This window comes from Apteryx rowi, unplaced genomic scaffold (genome assembly GCF_003343035.1).
Source record: "Apteryx rowi isolate R43461 unplaced genomic scaffold, aptRow1 scaffold_11, whole genome shotgun sequence".
Lineage (NCBI taxonomy): Eukaryota > Metazoa > Chordata > Aves > Apterygiformes > Apterygidae > Apteryx > Apteryx rowi.
Genome location: NW_020447308.1, coordinates 1,810,291 through 1,829,315, shown reverse-complemented (window position 1 = coordinate 1,829,315; position 19,025 = coordinate 1,810,291). Strand labels below are relative to the sequence as shown.

The 19,025-nt window shown below is 47.0% G+C and overlaps 1 protein-coding gene across 1 annotated transcript in view; it reads right to left on the bottom strand.

Annotated features, from left to right (window-relative positions):
- SLCO3A1 (solute carrier organic anion transporter family member 3A1) overlaps positions 1-19,025 on the bottom strand; it is a 156,515-nt gene that overhangs the window by 17,819 nt on the left and 119,671 nt on the right. The window contains exons 4-8 of the mRNA XM_026074397.1: positions 17,638-17,901; positions 9,193-9,357; positions 7,237-7,435; positions 6,175-6,313; positions 487-662 (exon numbers count right to left, since the gene is read on the bottom strand). Coding sequence (XP_025930182.1) covers positions 487-662; positions 6,175-6,313; positions 7,237-7,435; positions 9,193-9,357; positions 17,638-17,901 — 943 coding nt within the window. The remainder of the gene's footprint in view (positions 1-486; positions 663-6,174; positions 6,314-7,236; positions 7,436-9,192; positions 9,358-17,637; positions 17,902-19,025) is intronic.

Sequence of the window (19,025 nt, the reverse complement as noted above, 5' to 3'; positions counted from 1 at the left end):
GGCTATACCACGGATGAACAAGGAGCTACTAAGCAGAATAGAGGCTGAGAAAGAAAATGGCTTAGCTGACGCTTGAAACAACTGGGCCTAAATTCAGGCATCACAGATCAGGCTTTCACATCCCCAACTCCTGCCAGTAGCATATTAGAAAGCTTGTACCCATGGGTCCTTATTTGCTGAGGACGTTCAGACTCTTTGGAAGATAAGAGCAGTTCTTTCAAGGYGTCTCCACCGAATTCTTAGTCCAAGGCCTGATCCTCTGATGGACTGAGCTTCCACCAAAGCCAAAGTGAACTATCTGGGGACAGCCAGTGCAGCCAAAAATGCTGGGGCTGGGAACTGTGCAGGGTCCTGGCTCTCTGCAGCTCCTGTTGGCACCCCATGCCCCGCACAACATCCTGGCCTCACTTGCACCACCAGCAAGGAGCCTTTCCACTGGCTGCAGCCGCCTGCAAGCGCATCAGCTCCTCCAAGCATCGCCCTTACCTGATGAGTATGATAACCGACGGCGTCTGCGCCATGGCCCCGATCATGCTGCAAACGCACATCACACAGAGGAATGTCAGGAAGGCCTCTTCGCAGCCGGGACTGGGGCATTTTCCAGGAACAACTGTAGCGTTTTCAGATGGGAGCGAGCTGAGGCATGAACAGCCGCTGAGATTCTGCAAAGGAGCACAGGGGTTCAGAGAAAACAAGACCCACAGTCCCCAACACCGTTCCTCTGCAACGATGACTCACCAACCAGCAACTCTGAATTCTCTAATGGTCAATTAATTAATGAAGTGCTTATCTGAGGGGGTTTGGAAAGGATTTCAAAAAACATGTCAGCTCGGCTGCGCACTATCAGCAAGGGAAAGCCTTCCTTTGGCTTGTTTCTTTTCTTCCACTCCTTTCAAGTCTCTCCCATAAATGTCACTGCAACAAAATTACTAACAAGTTATGCCCCTTTTGAGAAGAATAAAGAAATGATCTGTGTTCCTGCTACACGAAAGATCCCAAATTATGGTCCTAATTACTTTCTTATTTACTTCTGTCTTCCTGGCTGTTATAATTAAATTGAAGCCCATTAAAAAGAGGTAAATCTGCAGCCCTGTCCTTGGCTACCGATTCACTGCCTTATTCCAGCGCCTTGAATCCTAAGAAGGAGAACACCACAACGTGTACCTTAGCTCACCAAGAGCTGGTCATCAAAGCTTGGTGGCAGAGACACTACTGGACTCAGGTGCACTACAGGGCTAATAAATGCCATTTGGTTTAGTGGAAGCTGTGTAGAGCTAAAAGCTGAAGCCAGGCAAGATAAATTTTATCAATACGTAATCAGAAGGAAGGAGAAATTACCACATTTTTCTTTGATCTCTCCAGCGAGAGCAAGATGTCAAAAGAAGCTTTGTTTGCCAGTCACAGATTTAGGGKTTTTTTTCTTATTTTCCAACTCACCCTTCCGAATTTCTGAGTGGGGGATGTCAACGCAATTAAGGCGCACAATACTACCAAGAAATCCCTTAATGAATACAGAAGGAAACGATCATAAATGATTCATGGCTTGTCTTCATCAGGCTGTGGGGTTTGCAGGTCACATGTTTGTAAGAGAAGTAATGCCATAAAATAAAATACATTAAAAAATAGCTAAATCTCCTCCCCTTCCCCCCTATCACATTCAAGCAGAAATTCCTTTCCTTTTCTGCTGGGGTTCCCTTAGGACCATACAATAGCACACTTTCTGGTTCACTGCCTCCAAAGATARGGATCCATGGGGACACTGCTCTAGCCCTTCTGACTCCAATCTCTTTCTTCTGCATAGGAGTTAAACGATTTCCTTCCAAATAACTGCACAGAGGGCAAAAGAGACCGCAGTGCAGAACTCCAGGAATGCCAGAGTAGACGTGCAGATGCCTTTTTGTCTGGCAAGTAATAATTAACGTAACAAATTCCTGTGCTGTGAGTCAGAAGCTGCCACCTGAAGGCTTTGCGATGGTGACAATTAGCACCACTGCAGTGGTGTTTGCACAGGGACAACAGGCAGTAATTTGTAATTCCTGGCTGTCACTGCAGTGCCTAGCTAGCATCCACCCAGAACACAACCCAGCAGAGCAAGCCTCRTCTTAGTCCAGGAAAGTACACACCTGTACTGAAATGTCCTAGGGCAATTTTCCTACCCTTTGCAGGTGTAGGTTAGTCATGGCAATGGCTTACTGCGTTGGGCATCATGGCAAACACGCAGAATTGGGAGCTTGTTCCGTACGGGGTCTCATCAGTGGGGTAAAAAAAACAAACAAACGTTTCTGGCAGTGGTGGGGCAGATTCAGCCACCTCGGTGTGATTTTACATCTGGCGTAACAAACCACGAAGCAGCGAAACCCTACGCACAGATCACGAAAACCTCTGATGTGCTTTGGGAATACTAGTGTATTGGGCCAAAGCGGCAGGGCCAGGATCCCTCCCGGGAGCTCCCCAGCAGTGGCACCTCAGAAATTCTCTGCGGCTGCTGGCTTATCCTGTGCTCCCGACAAGCCCACCTCTATTGCTCCAACCATTGCTTTCCACCCTGTTCCCCTTTTTTAACCATTTTGCACCAAGGTGTTATCTCAAGGCAGAGCAAGTAGTTTGTACCAGCTACATCTGCTTGTCAGTGCTCTGCCTTCTTCTTACCCGGAAGATCCTTGATCTTTTATTACTGACATGCGTGATACAACTCACAAACATCAAATGAGGCAACAAAGACAGACTTTTACCTTCGTCCCATGGAGTGGCAACATTTTACTACCCATGCCAAATTGCTATCGATCCCCTGGGAACCCCCTCTAACCCCAGCACCACTCAACTGCACCTTTATCATCATCTTCCCTGTGCCCAGCAGCTTGCACACTGACACCACGATTTTCTGTGTGTGCATGAAGCTGCACAGGTGCAGAATTTGCACCTTCAGCAGCACCCAGAGTTTGGGGTAATTATGCACACAAGTTATCCATGCTAATGGGTTTTCAACCCTGACTCCGACAGGGAGGAACTGGCTGCTTCTGGTGCAAAGCCCTGAGACACCAGCACTGTAATGTCAGGTTGGAACTCACTCGCCCCCAGCCAAAAGGGAAACTGAGAAAAGCAATGGCATAAAAAAACCAACATGTACAGTCAAAGGCTTCGTATGCCAGGGTCACTTACGGGAGAGGAATGGCTACAGAAAATTTCCTGAGATGAGTGTGCCAGAGCTCTGCCTGCCAGCGCTGATACTCCTAACGCTTTTTGGATAGGCGCACCTCTGCAACCAGCTCAATAACAGAGAACAAATGTGTTCGCATGAAAAAGAAAAAACTAACTGAACTACGCTGTTAGAAATTGTCCACAGAGGAAAAGTGGAGGGAGGTGGTCAGAAACATCCAACGCAGTAAAGTTAAATAAAGCATTCAGAGAATTTTATGTCCCAGTAAAAGGCAACCCTCGGCTCATCACAAGCATATAACATCCACAAAACCCTCTAGACAGGTCATTACCTGGATTATGGGTTTAAAGCCTTGTTTGGCAGTTTGGCTTTGCCTCAGGRCCATTGCATGGCCAAACTGGTCCATAATTCTTGATAATGCCCTTTCCAGAGGATACTATTGCTTCATTAATTTGTGTTCAAAATGTTACTGCAAAGAAACAAAACAAAACAACAAAAAGAACCCCAAGATGATGATGGAAAGGCAAAATAAGAAAAAGCGAGTGAGAGAGGGGGAARGAAGAGCGCGGGTTTTGCTTGGAGGATTGTTCTTGCGGAGCGTGAGGGCAGGCAGCTGTGCGCTGAACAGGAGATGCTGAATTTTCATTACTGCGCTCTTGGAAAGGAGTGGGAGGTTTGCCCTGAATCGCACTGTGAGGCAGTCGCTCCTACGCTCCGGACACAAACCGCACAGGTTTTATTCTTGCTAAGGGCTTGGTGAACCGGTGAAAAACTGTTCTGTATGCCCTGTACAAGTAGGCCAGGCTTAACTTTAGGCTGGGCTTAACTTTATAATTTATCTTAATTCTAAAAGGCAGGAGTTGTAACAGTAAAATAAAACACCGTATGTTTTATTCATGTGAAAAACTGAAAGGTCGATGACACACAGCAAAGGTTAAAAGTATCACTTTCCATGGTAGAAAAGGGTCATTTTTCCTTGTCCTGCTTTTGTGTGTGTGGCAAATGCAGTGGCAGTAGGATGTTGTTAAAATAAATAGTATTTTGTCTGTGACTTCAGTGGAGCTAGGATGTTACCTAGAAAGAGAAGTGCAATACGGCTCAGTAAATCATGGAGATCAGGCTCATTACTTGCTCATATTCCCCTTCCTATAACAAAATCGAGGCTTTCATCTTGGAGTTCACAATGATTAAAAGTCTGTATCTCATCTAATTGTCTGTATCGTGTGTTTTTTGCTTGACAATATTCAGCACAGAGATACAATTCATAAGTTAATTAGCACCGATCATTATGTTTAAGGTAACTGCATTATTTTTCCTGGTGCAAATTAGGGAAAATAGCCTTTATTCTAGGGCTAAATTCAAAAATACAACAGAAAGAACTGAACTTGTCTTTGAACCAGAAGGGCTTAATTTCCACGTATTTTCTCAGAAAATAGCATGGTGGCTAAGGAGACAAATTGTAACAAAGCAAAACAGAAGCACTAAATTATCAGAATAAGGATTCAGTGGTTGAACATATGCTAAGAACAAAACACTTACGTGTCAACCTGTAAGATCCCAATAATTCAGTCTCAGGCTAACTGCAGCGTAGGTGTATATATTTTTAAAGAAAAGAAGTTTGTAAAATTGGCAAAATACGCACTGTTAGTAACTGGACAATCCATTCATGCTATTATTTATGCAAATTAAAGCTAAAATATCCAGTGTTGTTTTGACACTGACATTTTTGCTTCTCAGTTCAACTATTTTATATTTGCATTGTACTATTTTACATTTTCATTTAATGGCAGTTACCCAAACTCTGGATTATAAAGGTATAAATTAGCATTCCTTTTTGTTCAGATACACAGTAGGCAGGAAAGGAGAGCCATGTAAATATTTTAATTAATGCTACTCCAGGTGTTTTTGTATGGACTAGCCTGTACAATTTATATATCTGCTGTACAACTGGCTGCTTGATTCCTTTCTCAGCCTTGTGGACCCTGTTTTCAAATGAAAGCAGCAATCCTAGCAATTCTCGTGCAATTCACAGCATCTATTTTTCCTTTGTTTAATTAAAACACTTCAAATTCATGCAATAAAATCCTCGTATCACCATAAAAAAATTAATTAACTTTGGCCAAAGAGATTGATGGTGTATTCATTAATTAAAATGTGATTTACTTCTCTTTGGCTTCAGGAGATTAGATTTCATGATATAATACTGACATTGCTGCTGACTAAAATACAGTTTGTTTGGCTTTTCAAAATATCTGGCTATACTATGAAAGATACTGTAAAATGAGTATGATATAGAAATATTATTTTCCTGCTGATATTGTAAGTTCCTTCAACAAATGAAAAAGGGGACTCAGTTTTACACACGGAGTTTTCTGTTTCTCGTCCCACGTGCATATGCACACCCTGCTGCATGTAGGAAGATGCTTTTCTTGGGGCATGCRAAAAATACAAGTTGAATGAAGACTTKGCAAAATACAACCACAAGTTTCCTGCAGGTGTCAACTGTAATACACAGAGTTGGGAGATATGATAGTTGAAGTTGCTGCTGTTGAAAAAGCAGCCTTGTAAGGTATTGTCAAGAATTCCACGTCGTCTTCACCCAGAGGTGGTCTTGTCTTTAAGGGTTGTCTAAAGGAAATAAACTCTTAGATATAGAGAATGGAAAAATACAGAGTGTCCTTGRCTCTTATTTTGGATGGATTCTCAGCTCTCCTTTTGACAGCTGTTTTTGCCACCACCTTGGAGCAAAGTGGGGAAGAGATAYAGCCTGGGGAGGAGGAGACCCAGCCTGGTTTGTGGGTGACCCCAGCAGAGCGTAGCCAGAGTCACCGGGCATTCAAACAACAGAGYGAAAAGTGACAGAGGCTCAGGACCATCCGACGTGTGAGGTTAGCTCTTGGGAGCGTAACCRCTGCCAGCTGTAAATGAACGACTCCACTGAGTATGCGCTAACCTCGCTCACTCACTCTCACAAAATCATTCCTACAGGCAAGAGATGCTGAGAAAAGCACACTCACCGTGCTGCTGCAGCCAGCAAAGCAGGCAGATAAGTAGGTGACCCCATCTGCCCCACAGACGGGAGTGAAGGAATCGGTTTGGCATTCACAGTTGTTATTGCAGGGGGCATACGGGTCTAGAGGTGAGGTCGGAGTTGAGCTGCAAGAGAAACAGAAATTAATGGGCAGTGCAATGATATCAGTGCCACGCAAAGATGGCTTTGAAGGGGATTAGTTAAGGCAAACAAATGCAGAACAAGCAGCAAGCAGGCTAGCTGGGTCTCGGCATGAAGAACTCCAGGCTACAGTCTCTCCTGGGACAGAAATACATTGGCCACCACCCCTGCGCAATGGGAGATCTAAAGTGAGGCTTGGGCTGCCTTGTGTCCCCAGCGAGCAGCCCCAAGGAAACCCAAGGACAGGCCAGGAGAGGCTGCTCTGTGTTTTTCTGGAACTGTGACAGCGAGCAGCAGAAAGCCTGAAGTCTTTGTCTTTAAAAGAGTCACCACTGCACACTGACGAGCAGTAGAAAATGAAATACAGAATAACTCTCTTGGAGTCCTCTCAGTCTACAAGGTATTGGGTGCCTCATCTCCCTCATCAAAAGGTGCCTGGAGCCATGTGTGCTGCCTCCTCCTCACCAAATCTGAATTTCCACGTGTCTAGAACTTGGTTCGAGAAATTCCAGTCAGGCGCTTCAATGTGCAAAGCAGTGACTGCCCCTTGCTCCCAGGAGGAACCAGACGGTGTGGTGGACCCAACACTACATAGATGGCCTCAGGATCAGAAYCAGGTCTTGTGCCTTTCTAGTCAGTTTGGTTGATTTTAGTGAAACTCGGTCAGCTGCGGACACTCAACTCCCACAGGGGGGAGTGGCATGAAAAGCCCCCAAAATCAGAGCACAGTACAAAGTTGCCCTCAGCTTACTGCTTGTTCTGTTTGATTGCCCATGGGCCAGAGCTGCCTGAAGGCTGCTGATATAGGGACAACAGCATGACATTTCTGTTGGCCAGGCTAAGAGAGATTTGCCCACCGCCTGTCAGCTGGTCAGAGGGGGCACCCCGAAAGTCTCTTGGGACTCACTTGTTTCCATAGGGAACAGTAACCCCCGCCACAGGCCCGGTGTCACAGCCCAGGAACAGGAAAGACACGTAGCAAGCCGTGGACACCAGGTTCACCAGCATGGCCATCCTGATGGCTCCCAGAGCAGACAGGCTGAGCTTCTTCACCAAGAGGCCACCCAGGAATATGCCCAGACAGGCGCATGGGATTGCTGTCATCCCTGCAAGAGGAAAAATTGGTTAGGAGCAAGTGAGGAGGAGGCTGAGTGAACCACACTGCCTTTTCTTCCCAGCGGACAAATCTGCACATTACCACAGGGAAACGTCATAATGATCAGACTTCGGAGTAGACCATGCAGATGTTTATTCATTTCGGTGTAGTGTTCTTAGATGTCATCAAGCCAGACTACCTGCCCCAAACGCTGTTAATACCCGGCAGCGGCAGTGTTAGAACTTCTCCAGGATGGCAGACTAATTCAGGGACCACTAGTCCACTCCTCTCCTTGCCTCAGGCACTGCACAGTTAAACCTGTGCTGCTTTCTCCAGTCTCATTTTAGCTGATGTGGCCCAACAGAGGATGGATACAAATGGCTATGTGGCCTTGCACAAAGGAACCAGGATCTTTCTCCAGTTCTCCTCCATATTATAGGAGGATGCCAAAATTGTTGAGATTAGCCCATCTAGCCTAAGCAGTGAAATCTCTATTGCTTCCTCAGGAAAGATAGCTGGCAGCCAAATAAACTGTCCAGAATTTTGAGAGATAGCTAGAGGCTTTGGACGAGCCCTGCTTCAGATACTTCAAAGCAGTCTGATCTTCAGAGATTAGGCGATAGTTGCATTTGAAAATATTAAACTTTCCTTTTAGAATCTTCTTAAACTGTGAGATGCAAAAATCACTGCCAGAAGCGACTCACTTTCCATGCTCAGAAAGGCATTATCACATTAAACTTGCTTGCGTTCACTTTTGTCCTTCTGCTGTTGGTTATATCCCAAATCTCACCTACCCAAGCTAAGCTCAGAAGCACATCCAAATCCTGGCATTCCTGGACAAATGGCACCTGGGAAATCTAGCAGCAACATTATTTAAATTAAATAAGTTGTTCCCAGGAAAGTATCAAAATCTCCTCCCCACTGCTAGATTAGAGACAGGACGTGCTCTGGCTCAGTGAAAATTCCCTCCTTGCTGACTGGCCAGGCATCCGCTGCAAAACCACACAGTGGCTTGCTTTCTCCCAGTGGGTCAGCGGTGAAATTGCTTTCCTTTGCTAAGTCTCCAATTTTCAGGAAACATGTGAGAACCTAATATCTTCGAGACCTCTGCCCCTCTGTCAAATTCCATTAAAATTTACCAGCAAGTTCCCATGTTATTAAGGGAGGGGAGACTGACTGCAGGGGTTTTGCTTCCTTTGGAAAACCAGGCCAAAACCAGAAGGAATCAATAAGTTCAACGGGAAAATAAATAACCATCAGGAGAGCATCTTGCAAGCTCTTTGATATTAAAATCCATCCATTTCATGATCTCCCAGTTTATGAGAGGTCACTGCCAGCTGCCCATCTGGCGAGCTGCGGTTGCAGACCATCCAAGATCAACGTGCAGATATCTTAACTGGGTGCTGCCCAAAAATGGCAGTCCTAAACAAATTGCGGGACCTCCCTGGGAATGAGCAGCAGGAGAAAATAAAAGATCCTGCCTGTGCATCAGTGTCCTGATGAAAAAAGGAAAGTTGAGAAATACAGAGTACTTGGGAAACCGCAGCAACATGGCGTGGTCAGAGAGAAGGGGCATTTGAAAGACAACCAAAATGCATTAGCTCAGCTATCTGAACTGCTGCATGCAGTCCCACCATTTCCAGTCCTAGGAGAAAGGAGGGACTTGCAGGAGAAACCAGGTTTCCCAACCCAAACTGGAGCACCGCAGATAAGAGCTGGCACAGCAGGGTCACGGGTTGGGCTCGGCAGCCTCCTGCGGTTACTCACCCAGGAGCTGGTTGGCGGACGAAGTGGTGAGGTTGAACTGCTGCTCCAGGTATTTCCCCAGGAAGGCAGCGAAACCAGCCACCACGGCGATCTCCATGCATGCCGCCAGGATGATGCAGGTGAAGACGGGGTTGGAGAGCAAGTGCTTGGTTACTTTGGGGATCACTAGAAGAGAGGAGAAAGGGAGACAGGTTTTCATGCAGGCTCTCCTCTGGGCGTTGGAAGGGCCTGTCAGCTCTCCCGCAGGACAAACTCAGGATATTTGGACTAACTTTCCATTCCGCATAGACAAGCTGACGGAAACGCGGCAACATCAGAACAAAGAGAAACAGGCCCCAAAGTGCCATCTAAAGATTCAGATACTAGGAGGGTGCAAAAAGAAGTCACGTGTTGTTATGTTTAAATTTCACAGATGTTTTCTGAATTTTGAAGAACTGGCATTTTCCAATATTGCATTTAGGCTAAAAGCTTTCAGCTTTTGTTTCCTCCCCAGGGAGGACAATCAAAGCCTTGTATTCTCTTTTTTCTTTCCCAGTCTGCTCCCCACGAACAACGCCAAGCTAGCCATTAGGTGCCATGAGTACCGTACTCAGGGCAAAGCAAATTCTTGCAAGCTTTCAGCCACAAGTTAACCCCGTTTGCACTTGGCCTTTCCTTCTCCTGCTGTCTGGATTTGCTCTGCTTCCTTATTCTCGCATAACAGCAGCTTGCTTGCTGAGGGCCATCTCCTTGCCGCGTGTACGGGTGCAAGCTGAAATGCTCCCGTTCAGCTTGGGGCTGCTGCCACTCGCAGACACGAGGACCCTCACTCCTACGACAGGCACATCAGCCTGCGCGCTCCCATACACCGGAGYGTGGAGCAATGCCATCCGCACGGACCCCAGCGGCTGGATGGGGAGACGCTGAGCTATTCTCTGCGTACAGAGCCACACGCTGGTTTTAGCTTCGTGATTGCTCGCTCCTCCCTCCCGAATCATTAGCGTCCAGAGTCCCCCCCACGAGCCTGTCTCCATTTCCAGTAAGCAAACGTGAGTTACCTTACAAAGGGAAATCTGGCTAATGAATCAGATAGCACATTTTCTACTTCAGCGAACATTTTAATTATTGCAGAGATAACACAGCTTGAAGAGGAGTGCGTCCTAGTATAGGAGAGCGCCTTGCTTTGTCTCAATACCTGATGACTAATTTCTCCCTGAATTAAATGTGAAAATCATTAAGTTTGAAAATTACCTCTCTGAAGCGTAGTGAAGCCTCTGTGAACCCCATTTGCATTTTGAAAACCCATTCCCCCCTCCCCCTCCGGTGTATTTGGGTCTGGCAGATGACAGATTTCTCTGGTGTGGCTTCTGCTTTCCCTTAGGCCTTTTTTTGGTGCAAAATCTAATTGCACTGGCTTCAGTAAGTAAATGCACAGCTCTTTGTCAAGGCTCTGCTTGGGTTCCCTTGGTTCTTCTTTTTTGGGGGGGGAGTGAAGGGGGAGGTTATAATTAGGCTTGATTTAATCTTTTTGGAAAGGACCACTCCACAGTTTCTGGTCTCTTTATATCACAAATGTTTCTTCATGCTGTATAAAATCTTTGCTTCCTGAGGATTTGCTGAGCATAATGAAGGTGCAGGAGGCATAGTATTGTTCAGTAGAACAGGACAAAAAAAAAAAAAAAAAAGAAAAAGGCAGAGAGGGAGGAGGAAGAGGAGGGGGGATTCAGATGTAGGTTGATCTCAAAAGCCACACGCTGCCTCTTTCAGTTCTTTGGTGGCTACCTACAGAATTTTCCTTCTTGCTAGGAGAAGGAGGAAGAAAGCAAAGGTGGACTTGGTAGAGCTGAGCTTAGAAAGCCATATTTAAGATATTACTGCCTGTTGTGCCTCTGCAGTTCAATTTGCACAAGATTAACGGATTCCTTGAGGTGCAGCTTTGTGCCGATTCAAATGCAAAGACACAAAGGTCTATCTGCAACTTTATCCACCAAATAACAACGACAGCCTATCTTTTGCAGGAGGGATCCTGCAAATTTATTTCTGAAGCTGGCAAGGCTGCTGCCAAACCATCACGCATAACCAAGGTCAGAATTATCTTTCAGACTTGATGAAAGAGAGCAAAGATTTTGCAGAGCTACGGCACCATCTCATACAAGACAGGCAGCATCTTATGACCGCCTGGCCCGGCAGTGCTGGGCTACAAGTCCCTTCCCTTCACCTCTGCTTTTCCTCCCTGGCCATTTAGGCGCAAATCTCTGGGGCAGACACTGTCCTTCACTGCAGGTCTGACCAGTCTCTTCTGCAACAGGTCCCTGTACCAGCTGCACGGTATAACACAAAACCCAGTGCAAAGAGTTCAAAGGCAACGCAGGCAGATGCCTGGCAGGCTCCACCATCTCATCAGCCAGGCCAGATCATTCCCTTTCATTTTCTAAGGAAAATGACAGGAGGCTCCCCATAGAAATGAATCTCCTTTCATCTTACTAGTGCCAACAGTTAAGATGAATCATTTGACACCTGCTGCTGCCTTATCTGTCTCAGTTCTTGGGGTGAAATACCTCTGGGAACAAGATTAAAAGTCAGCAGTGAAGTTTAAAAATCTCTCAGTAGAATAGAGTGACGTGCGTTCAACTGCCTAGCATATGGTGCCGGGGATGAAGGGGGAATGGAAAACGCTTGATGGGGGACAGTAAACCCCTGGGGAACACACCAGCTAGGCATGTCTCTTCTTCCCTGGATCCCAGGAGAAGTTGTGATAAACTTCACCCTGTGCCTTGCTGACTCAGAATTTAGATACGGGCTTAGACGTCCTCTCTGGCCCAAAAGGTTAGCTGGACTCTTTGTAGCCACACTTTGGAGGTATAAATCTGAAGTTTAAGTCCTCTTGCCAAACTGGAAAAGGGAAAGGTTTTTGCAGCCAAAATAGAGCCTCAAAAGTCTTCTGGGAGAAGCCACTAGCTGAATCAGACATGGCAGAGAAAGAAATCACTCTCCAATGGTCAGAACATCCCTGTCCCACTGAATGGAAAGAGGCAGCACACGGCTTTTGGGATCTCTCTCCAGCTGAATCCCCCTCCTCTTTCTCCTCTCTCTCTCTTTTTTTTGGTCCTGTTCTACTGAAAAATACTGTGCCTCCTGCACCTTCATTATCCCTGCTCATTTAACATCCTTATCCCCGTGCACCCACACACTACGGAAACAACGACAGAAAAGAGATTTGCTTTGCCATTGGTATTGAGAAGACCAAGAAAGCTGAGCCTCTTTTCTCTGTGGAAGTGCTTAAAACCCATCACTTCAGACATCCCACTTCCCACGCTGGGCACGGGATAATTCAGGCTGGACGGGCCCTAGGAGGATCTCTCGCAGCTCTCCAACTCCTGCCAGCATCTCTAACCCCTCCGCTTTGCACCGTTTAACACTGTAAGCAATGCCCAGCGCCAGCGACCCGAGCTGCGGAGGCATCGCACGTCCTCCCTCCCTCCCTCCCTCCCTCCCGCCGCGGCACTAGTTGTGGGTGACAGGCCGTACGGTTCACAAGCAAATATACTTAGGTACGCCAAGTAGCTCTGATTTGTCACTAAACATCGGGGAGTACAGGGGATAATTGGCAACCTCATTACATGAGGTTTAACTACTCTCCAGAAACGACAAACTACAATAATCACGTTGGTGCTTGAAATGAATTGTTAGGCACATTACAATCACCAAGGCCCCTTTTTCCAGTTGGAGCACCCTACAGAGACATGTTTTCAATTTGCAGTAAAGATGAGGAACACAGAAAGCAAAGTAATAAATTAGAGGGAAGTTTACAGCCCGGTCCACCCAGGACAGCGTGGTGAGGGAAAGGAGACATATAGCGTTGAGCCAAAGTACTACTTTCTATCAGCAACGTAAGGAATGAGTCTCAGATCTGAACAGAAAACGAAAGGCAAAAATCTCCACCTGGCTTGAGGAATAAGGGATGAAGAAAATAGTGCTGGCAGCATGAAGAAAATTCCGCATGGAAAGAGGCAGCTCATATAAAAGAGAAGATGGAGTAAGGCAAGTGGCACTGAAGATAACTCAGGTGAGTTTAATATGCCAAAGTCTATGAGGGTCTTGGTGAAATTAATATCACAAAGGGTACGAACGAAAAGGATGACAACCATGTCAAATGGGCTTCTTGAGAAATATGGGCTTGAAGCAACAGTAACATTCTCACACAGGCACACGATTTGTCACGCATGGAAAGCAGGTCCTCCTAGTCTGTCATCCTGCCTCCAGCAGCAGCCTTTGCCTGACTTCAGAGGGAGATGTAAACCTCCCTTGTCTGCGTAATGCTGTTCAGGGCAAGGTGCAGTATCTTTCCGGAGACAGACATGCTCTGCCTGACCTCTGCTGCCGCTCAGTTCCTGCCCCAAGGCACGCAGGTTGAAGGCCCTTCTGCATTAATCAAAGCAGTGATAACAAGCATGCTGGCCTTGGGAACAGCTAAGAAGAACCCGCCAAAGCCCACATCTCGAGCTGTCTCAAACACAGCCCTTCTAAGATCAAGGAAGCCCAGCAAGCCACCGTGGACAGGACTTGGGGCCTTTTATGATCACCTGCCACCCCCATACCCACTATTAGGGTTCCTCAGCATGCCTTTCAGATGTTGCTAGGGTCCCAAGGCCCAAATCCAAAAAGGCATTAAGGTCTCGGTACCAATCTGGATCCGGGCCAGAGACTCATCCCTATGTCCAGGAATGGATTTATTTGAATGGTTGTGCCAAAAAACTGGCAGCAGAGCTTCTCTCAAAGCATGGCTGATTGTGTCCATGGGTGCTCTACGTGTGTGTGGGAATGCTCCCTGGGAGCACCTAACACGGGGGCTCCTGGCTGGCTTTGCGGCGGTGCGCAAGCCTCCCGTCCCACACCATGGTTCCCACTAACACCTGCTGAGAGCCTTAAAGTGAAAAATTCTCATGTTAATCATGCCTGTTACCATGAGATCCCACTGGGCAATAGCGGCTTTTCAGTGCCTGGGACCCTCCAGCCACAGCGGGGAGCCTCTGGCCCAGCTCCTCTAGGGGTCTGCTCCCAGAAGGCACTTTTGGGGAGAGAAATCCCAAACTCAGAGCAGCGCTCTCGCAAGGTATGCAGCACATTGGTGCGCACAGCAGGAAGGAAGGAAGCAAACAGAAGACAAGACAGCTGTCAGCTGTACATCTCGCCTTTTCTGCCTTCTTGGAAACAAAGCTGGATGAAAACCAAAGAGTTTCCAAATCTAGGGAATTTGCAGTTTTGAAATTTGTCTAGTTCCACAACGAATTTTCTTTTAATTCCTTGTGAATGAGCTTCTCTCTCCAGACCTGAAGGATTCCATATCAGTTTCAATCCTTTAAAGTGTTTTAATGCCCCTCTCTAGACAGATAGAAAGAACGTAATGAATTTCTGTTTTAAACCACTTCAAAACAAAGAGCATTTAGAGCAGAACGTTTCGGCGCAGTTAAAGAGAAAGGCGGTGAAGCATTTACGAAACCAGATTGCATCGGAACTGACCACTCAATTCAGTGAAAATGACATTTTTGTAGGAAAAAATGATTTGGACAGAATACTTGTGAACCCGTCCTGGGGCAGGTGGAGGGCTAGAGGCACTCAAGAGCAAAGGGCAACGGTAGCGTTTATCCATCCTCTCCCTGCTCTTAGTCCTTCACTTCCCAGCCATCCCTGCTCACCTGCCTGTGCTTCTTCCCACCTGATTTGCGGTGGGATGGCGGTTCATGTGTGGGGACGAGCTGGACAGCAGGGCAGTCCCCGTCCCCGCGCTCTGCCTGCCTGCGCTGCTGCCTCCCCACCAGTGACGCCGTGCAGAGTGGCTGGGCACCTCCGCTGCCTTTGATCACCTCTTCACCACGCGGTGTTTAAAGGCAGGGCTCTCATTTCAAGTCCAAAACACCTTTTAAGGGTGCTTCTTTTCTCAGCATGAAAATACCCCTCAGGAAGAGAAGTCATGACTTCCTGAAAGCTGGGCCCTCCCTCCTGTTTAGACCTTGGCAGAGATGTAAAAGCCTTTCCAACACGTTGAGCTGGTTGCTTTGGTATTAATCGCAGCTTTTCTGTATGCCAAGGCCAGAGAGAAGCAGCAAATCTCATGCCAGCCCTACACCTCAGAGCCCTTCAGCAAATCCTGCAGCATCCCAGAGCTTCCACCCAAGCCCAGACATCCCCTGCTGCTCACCAACAGTCATGGCACAGCTGGGAACATCTGTCTCCAAATGACACTGCCCTCCCTCCCCTCTTGCCATGTCCTGCACCATTTGCTGCACCCCAAAAACCAACCGAGAGCCAAAAAGGAGCTTCAGTTTAGCCTCCAGGATGCCCCGCTGACACACAGGTACTGTGCCAAACCCGCACCTCCGTGCTGGACAGCCGGCACCCACCTGCCCAACACCTAGCAGTAGAGACAACACGAAAAAGGAATCAGTGAGTCACAGCCACATGAATCCCTATGGGCATTTCCATGCACAACCCTACGTACAGATACCTCCTCTGCTCTGCGACTTCACAAATACACATGCACCCCAAAGCCCATAATAGGACAGGAGACATGACTATGCATGCATATATATTTTTACCTTTGGTATATATTACCAACCCTCTTTATCCTAGGAAAAAGGAATAAACAGGCTAACTTTGCCCAAAGGAAACTTTACACAATCAACTTTAATGGATTAAAGATACTAGTCCCTGCCACATGTTCCTATGCAGATATATTTTTCAGCTGCTGGCAAAAAAACATATATTCACAGCAAGATTCAGCATCAGGCATGTGTGTCTTCCTCTGTGGTACATATCTGAACACCTCCCTTTTCAAGCGGACACTTTAGTAAACACTCCTCTAGACCACGTCTGGCTGTGACAAAAAAAGCGAGGGACTCAGAGATGTCAACTACCAACATGAAGTCACCCATCATAACCTCAGAGGTGTAACTAAAAAGGTCATTCTCTGCCTTATTTGACGTGGTGTAAATTGTAATTGTTGATCTACAAAGAGATTTCTGGGCTCCTGACTGATCCACAGTGTGCTAACCTACACCAAGGAGGCGAGCGTGAAAGATCGTGGTGCTTACTGGTGTGATCAATACTTTTGAAGCATGTGGACTTGGCAGTTTAATTTCTGTACCTGAATGAGCAATAGATGCTGTAGTGACCTTTCTCTAAGGTGTGCGAGAAACTCAGCTTGCTCAGCACCATCCCCCCAAAACTGCCTTCTCTCTGTGCAGCAGGGAGATATGTCATAGGCTTCAAAATGCCTATATGAAAGCCAGCAAAAACTTCTGGTGCCCATTTCAAAAACTTAGCGGCCAGAAACAGGCACTCCAATCCTTCCACGATAAAAGACACAGAATTATCCAGATGGATGTACCATAGAAAAAGCCCATTTCCAAAACCTGCAAAAAACTTTACAACAAGGACAGGAGGATGAAGAAATTCACTTTACTGAAAAATTTTCCTAAAATTTATCTTTTTACCTTTCCTTCTTTTGAATTTTCTCAAGTCAAAATTTCACATCTTTGACGTCTTTTTAATGAACAACCACATCAACTATTCAAGGCATTTTTACATTTGGGGGAAAAAAATTCTTAAAAAACCCTCTCTTTTCTTCCCACATTCACCTCATTCAGCTCCCAATTAAGGCGCCTGCTCAGGGAGTAAGTGATTTTATTCTCATTTATCAAAATGCATGAGGCCATAATGAAAACAGCTCTGCCACAATGACAGAGAGTGGGAAGCAACCAGCAGCACTACAGAAGAGCCCTCTCAAAGGTAGGATTCTCTAGTGCAGCGCATGCAAAGGATATCTGCCCACACTCTCCCACGAACGGCTGGATTTTTAGCCAACCTTAATTAGAGCCAAGTCCATTTACATCACTGTAAGATCCCATGTGGCATTTTCTATTCTGATTTCCTACAAGCTATTTTCTGCCCTGCCAAGGACTTTTCTGGTATCTAGAGTTTCTCTTCCCCAAGGCTGTCTCTTCCCCATCCCAGTTTAAGTTAAGGTACCCAGTGCTCACTGTTCATATCTGGGATTGCGTTGCGGTTCCAATGCTAGGAAACCCCCAATCTCCTTTAACTGCTCTTGCTGGCTTGCTTGCTGGTTTGGGAGGCAGAGGGAAGCAGGACAGTAGACTAGAGAGAAGTTCACAAATTGCTTCGGCGACGGTGTTCCCCTTCACTTTTATCAACTCTACAGGACTAGTATGGGTTCCTGAAGCTTTGTAGTTTAAAATAAAACTAACCCTTTCAAGTGGAACAAAGTCTCTCTTCAAAAGGAGGACAATGCCAGAGACAATTAGAAGATAGGGACAGAAATTTCAGGATACTGTTGTGGGTTTTTTTTTGGTGGAGGTAGATAGGCCAAATCAGAGACCAGTTACAAACCCAACCAGCCGTTAACCTGTTGCCAGGTCTCACAGAAAACACCAAGATGCAGTTTGTCACCTCGCAACTGCTGGAAGCAGGACGTGCTGTTCTCGGTGTCCAGCGAGTGCCGCAGGACCCCGTTGCTCGGCTTGGGCCTCTCGTAGTCCCGATCAGGGAGCATGGCCTGCTCGCTCTCCACCGGGTGCTCCGGCCGCGGGGGCAAGGACTGCGGGAATCCAAACATCGGGAGGGACGAGAAGAAGAGTAAGGCACCACAGAGCAGGAAGCCTCCCCACCACGCGCCGATCCACCGAGGGTCGTCCGGTGTGATGTCCAGCTTACCTGCAAGGGCACACACAGGCATCAGCAGCTCGGCAGAAGGGAGGGGAGGGCAACAGCGTTAACAAACCCAGAAGACGGTTGTTGGGGAACTCTTGGCTGGTTGGAGGTGAGGGGTTCCCAGACACAAGGCGGGGGATCCACAGTGAATCCTACATCCATTTGGTGTGAGCCACCAGCCACAAAGACCTCTGGCTGCAGGAGGTCCCTAAGACAAGGCAGTGGGTTCCTTACCCATGTGGTCGGCATCTCTAGCTTCTACAAGTACCCTGCAACTGTAGCTTCTCGAGTGCCTTTGGCTCTGGCAGCTCTATGAGGCTGCCTTTTACCTGCTGTTTACAAGCGGTGTCCCCCTGTGCTGAGACCTAGGTTTTGGGCATCATCAGCCCAGGGTGTCAAACGTGCAGAGGAAATAAACCTTCACTGGCATCCCCATAAGCTCCTGGCTAGTGACATGGTCCTTGGGTGAAACGGTTAACGGATGAGGTATTAGCAGTGCTCCTTGTGAGGAGGTGTATCTTTCTAGATGATAACACTGACAAGGGCTCTGTCATAGGAAACCAGTGTTCAGCTTAGATCTGGGACTGCGGAAGATTGGGAAACATCCTAAAGAAAGGCAAGCACATACAGCTGACATATCCGATCAGCACAAAAGATTATGGAAGAAAAGCAGCACAGATAAGGACATTGCATCTCCAGCCCAGCTTACCCTTTTCTTCTCTGAGACCCATGCTCTCCCTGCTTTGAACTCACAGGCATGAGTCCTTTTCAGCAAAGACGAGATGGGCACTTGGGCTTGAGGGCCATCTGTGACTGCATGGAGGGTGAAACGGCCCTGAACATTGGAAAAGAAACCCACCCACTGCATCAAGTGGGCCCCAGGAGGGTAGAAAAATCAACAGCGAATGAAGAAAAGCAGAGTAAAAGAGTATCCTGTAGGCCATCACTCAGCAGAGATAAGGGAAAAGAAGCCACTGGAGGCAACTTGAGAAAATAAAAATCAGCAGCAGCAGAGAAGAAACCATATTCCTAACAGCAACCTCGCTGCCTTTAAGCAAGCAGGTCCCTGCAACAAAGCCAGGCAGAAGGTGCTGGCCCTGGGAGCTGGCTCCCGGGGGAGATCTGTG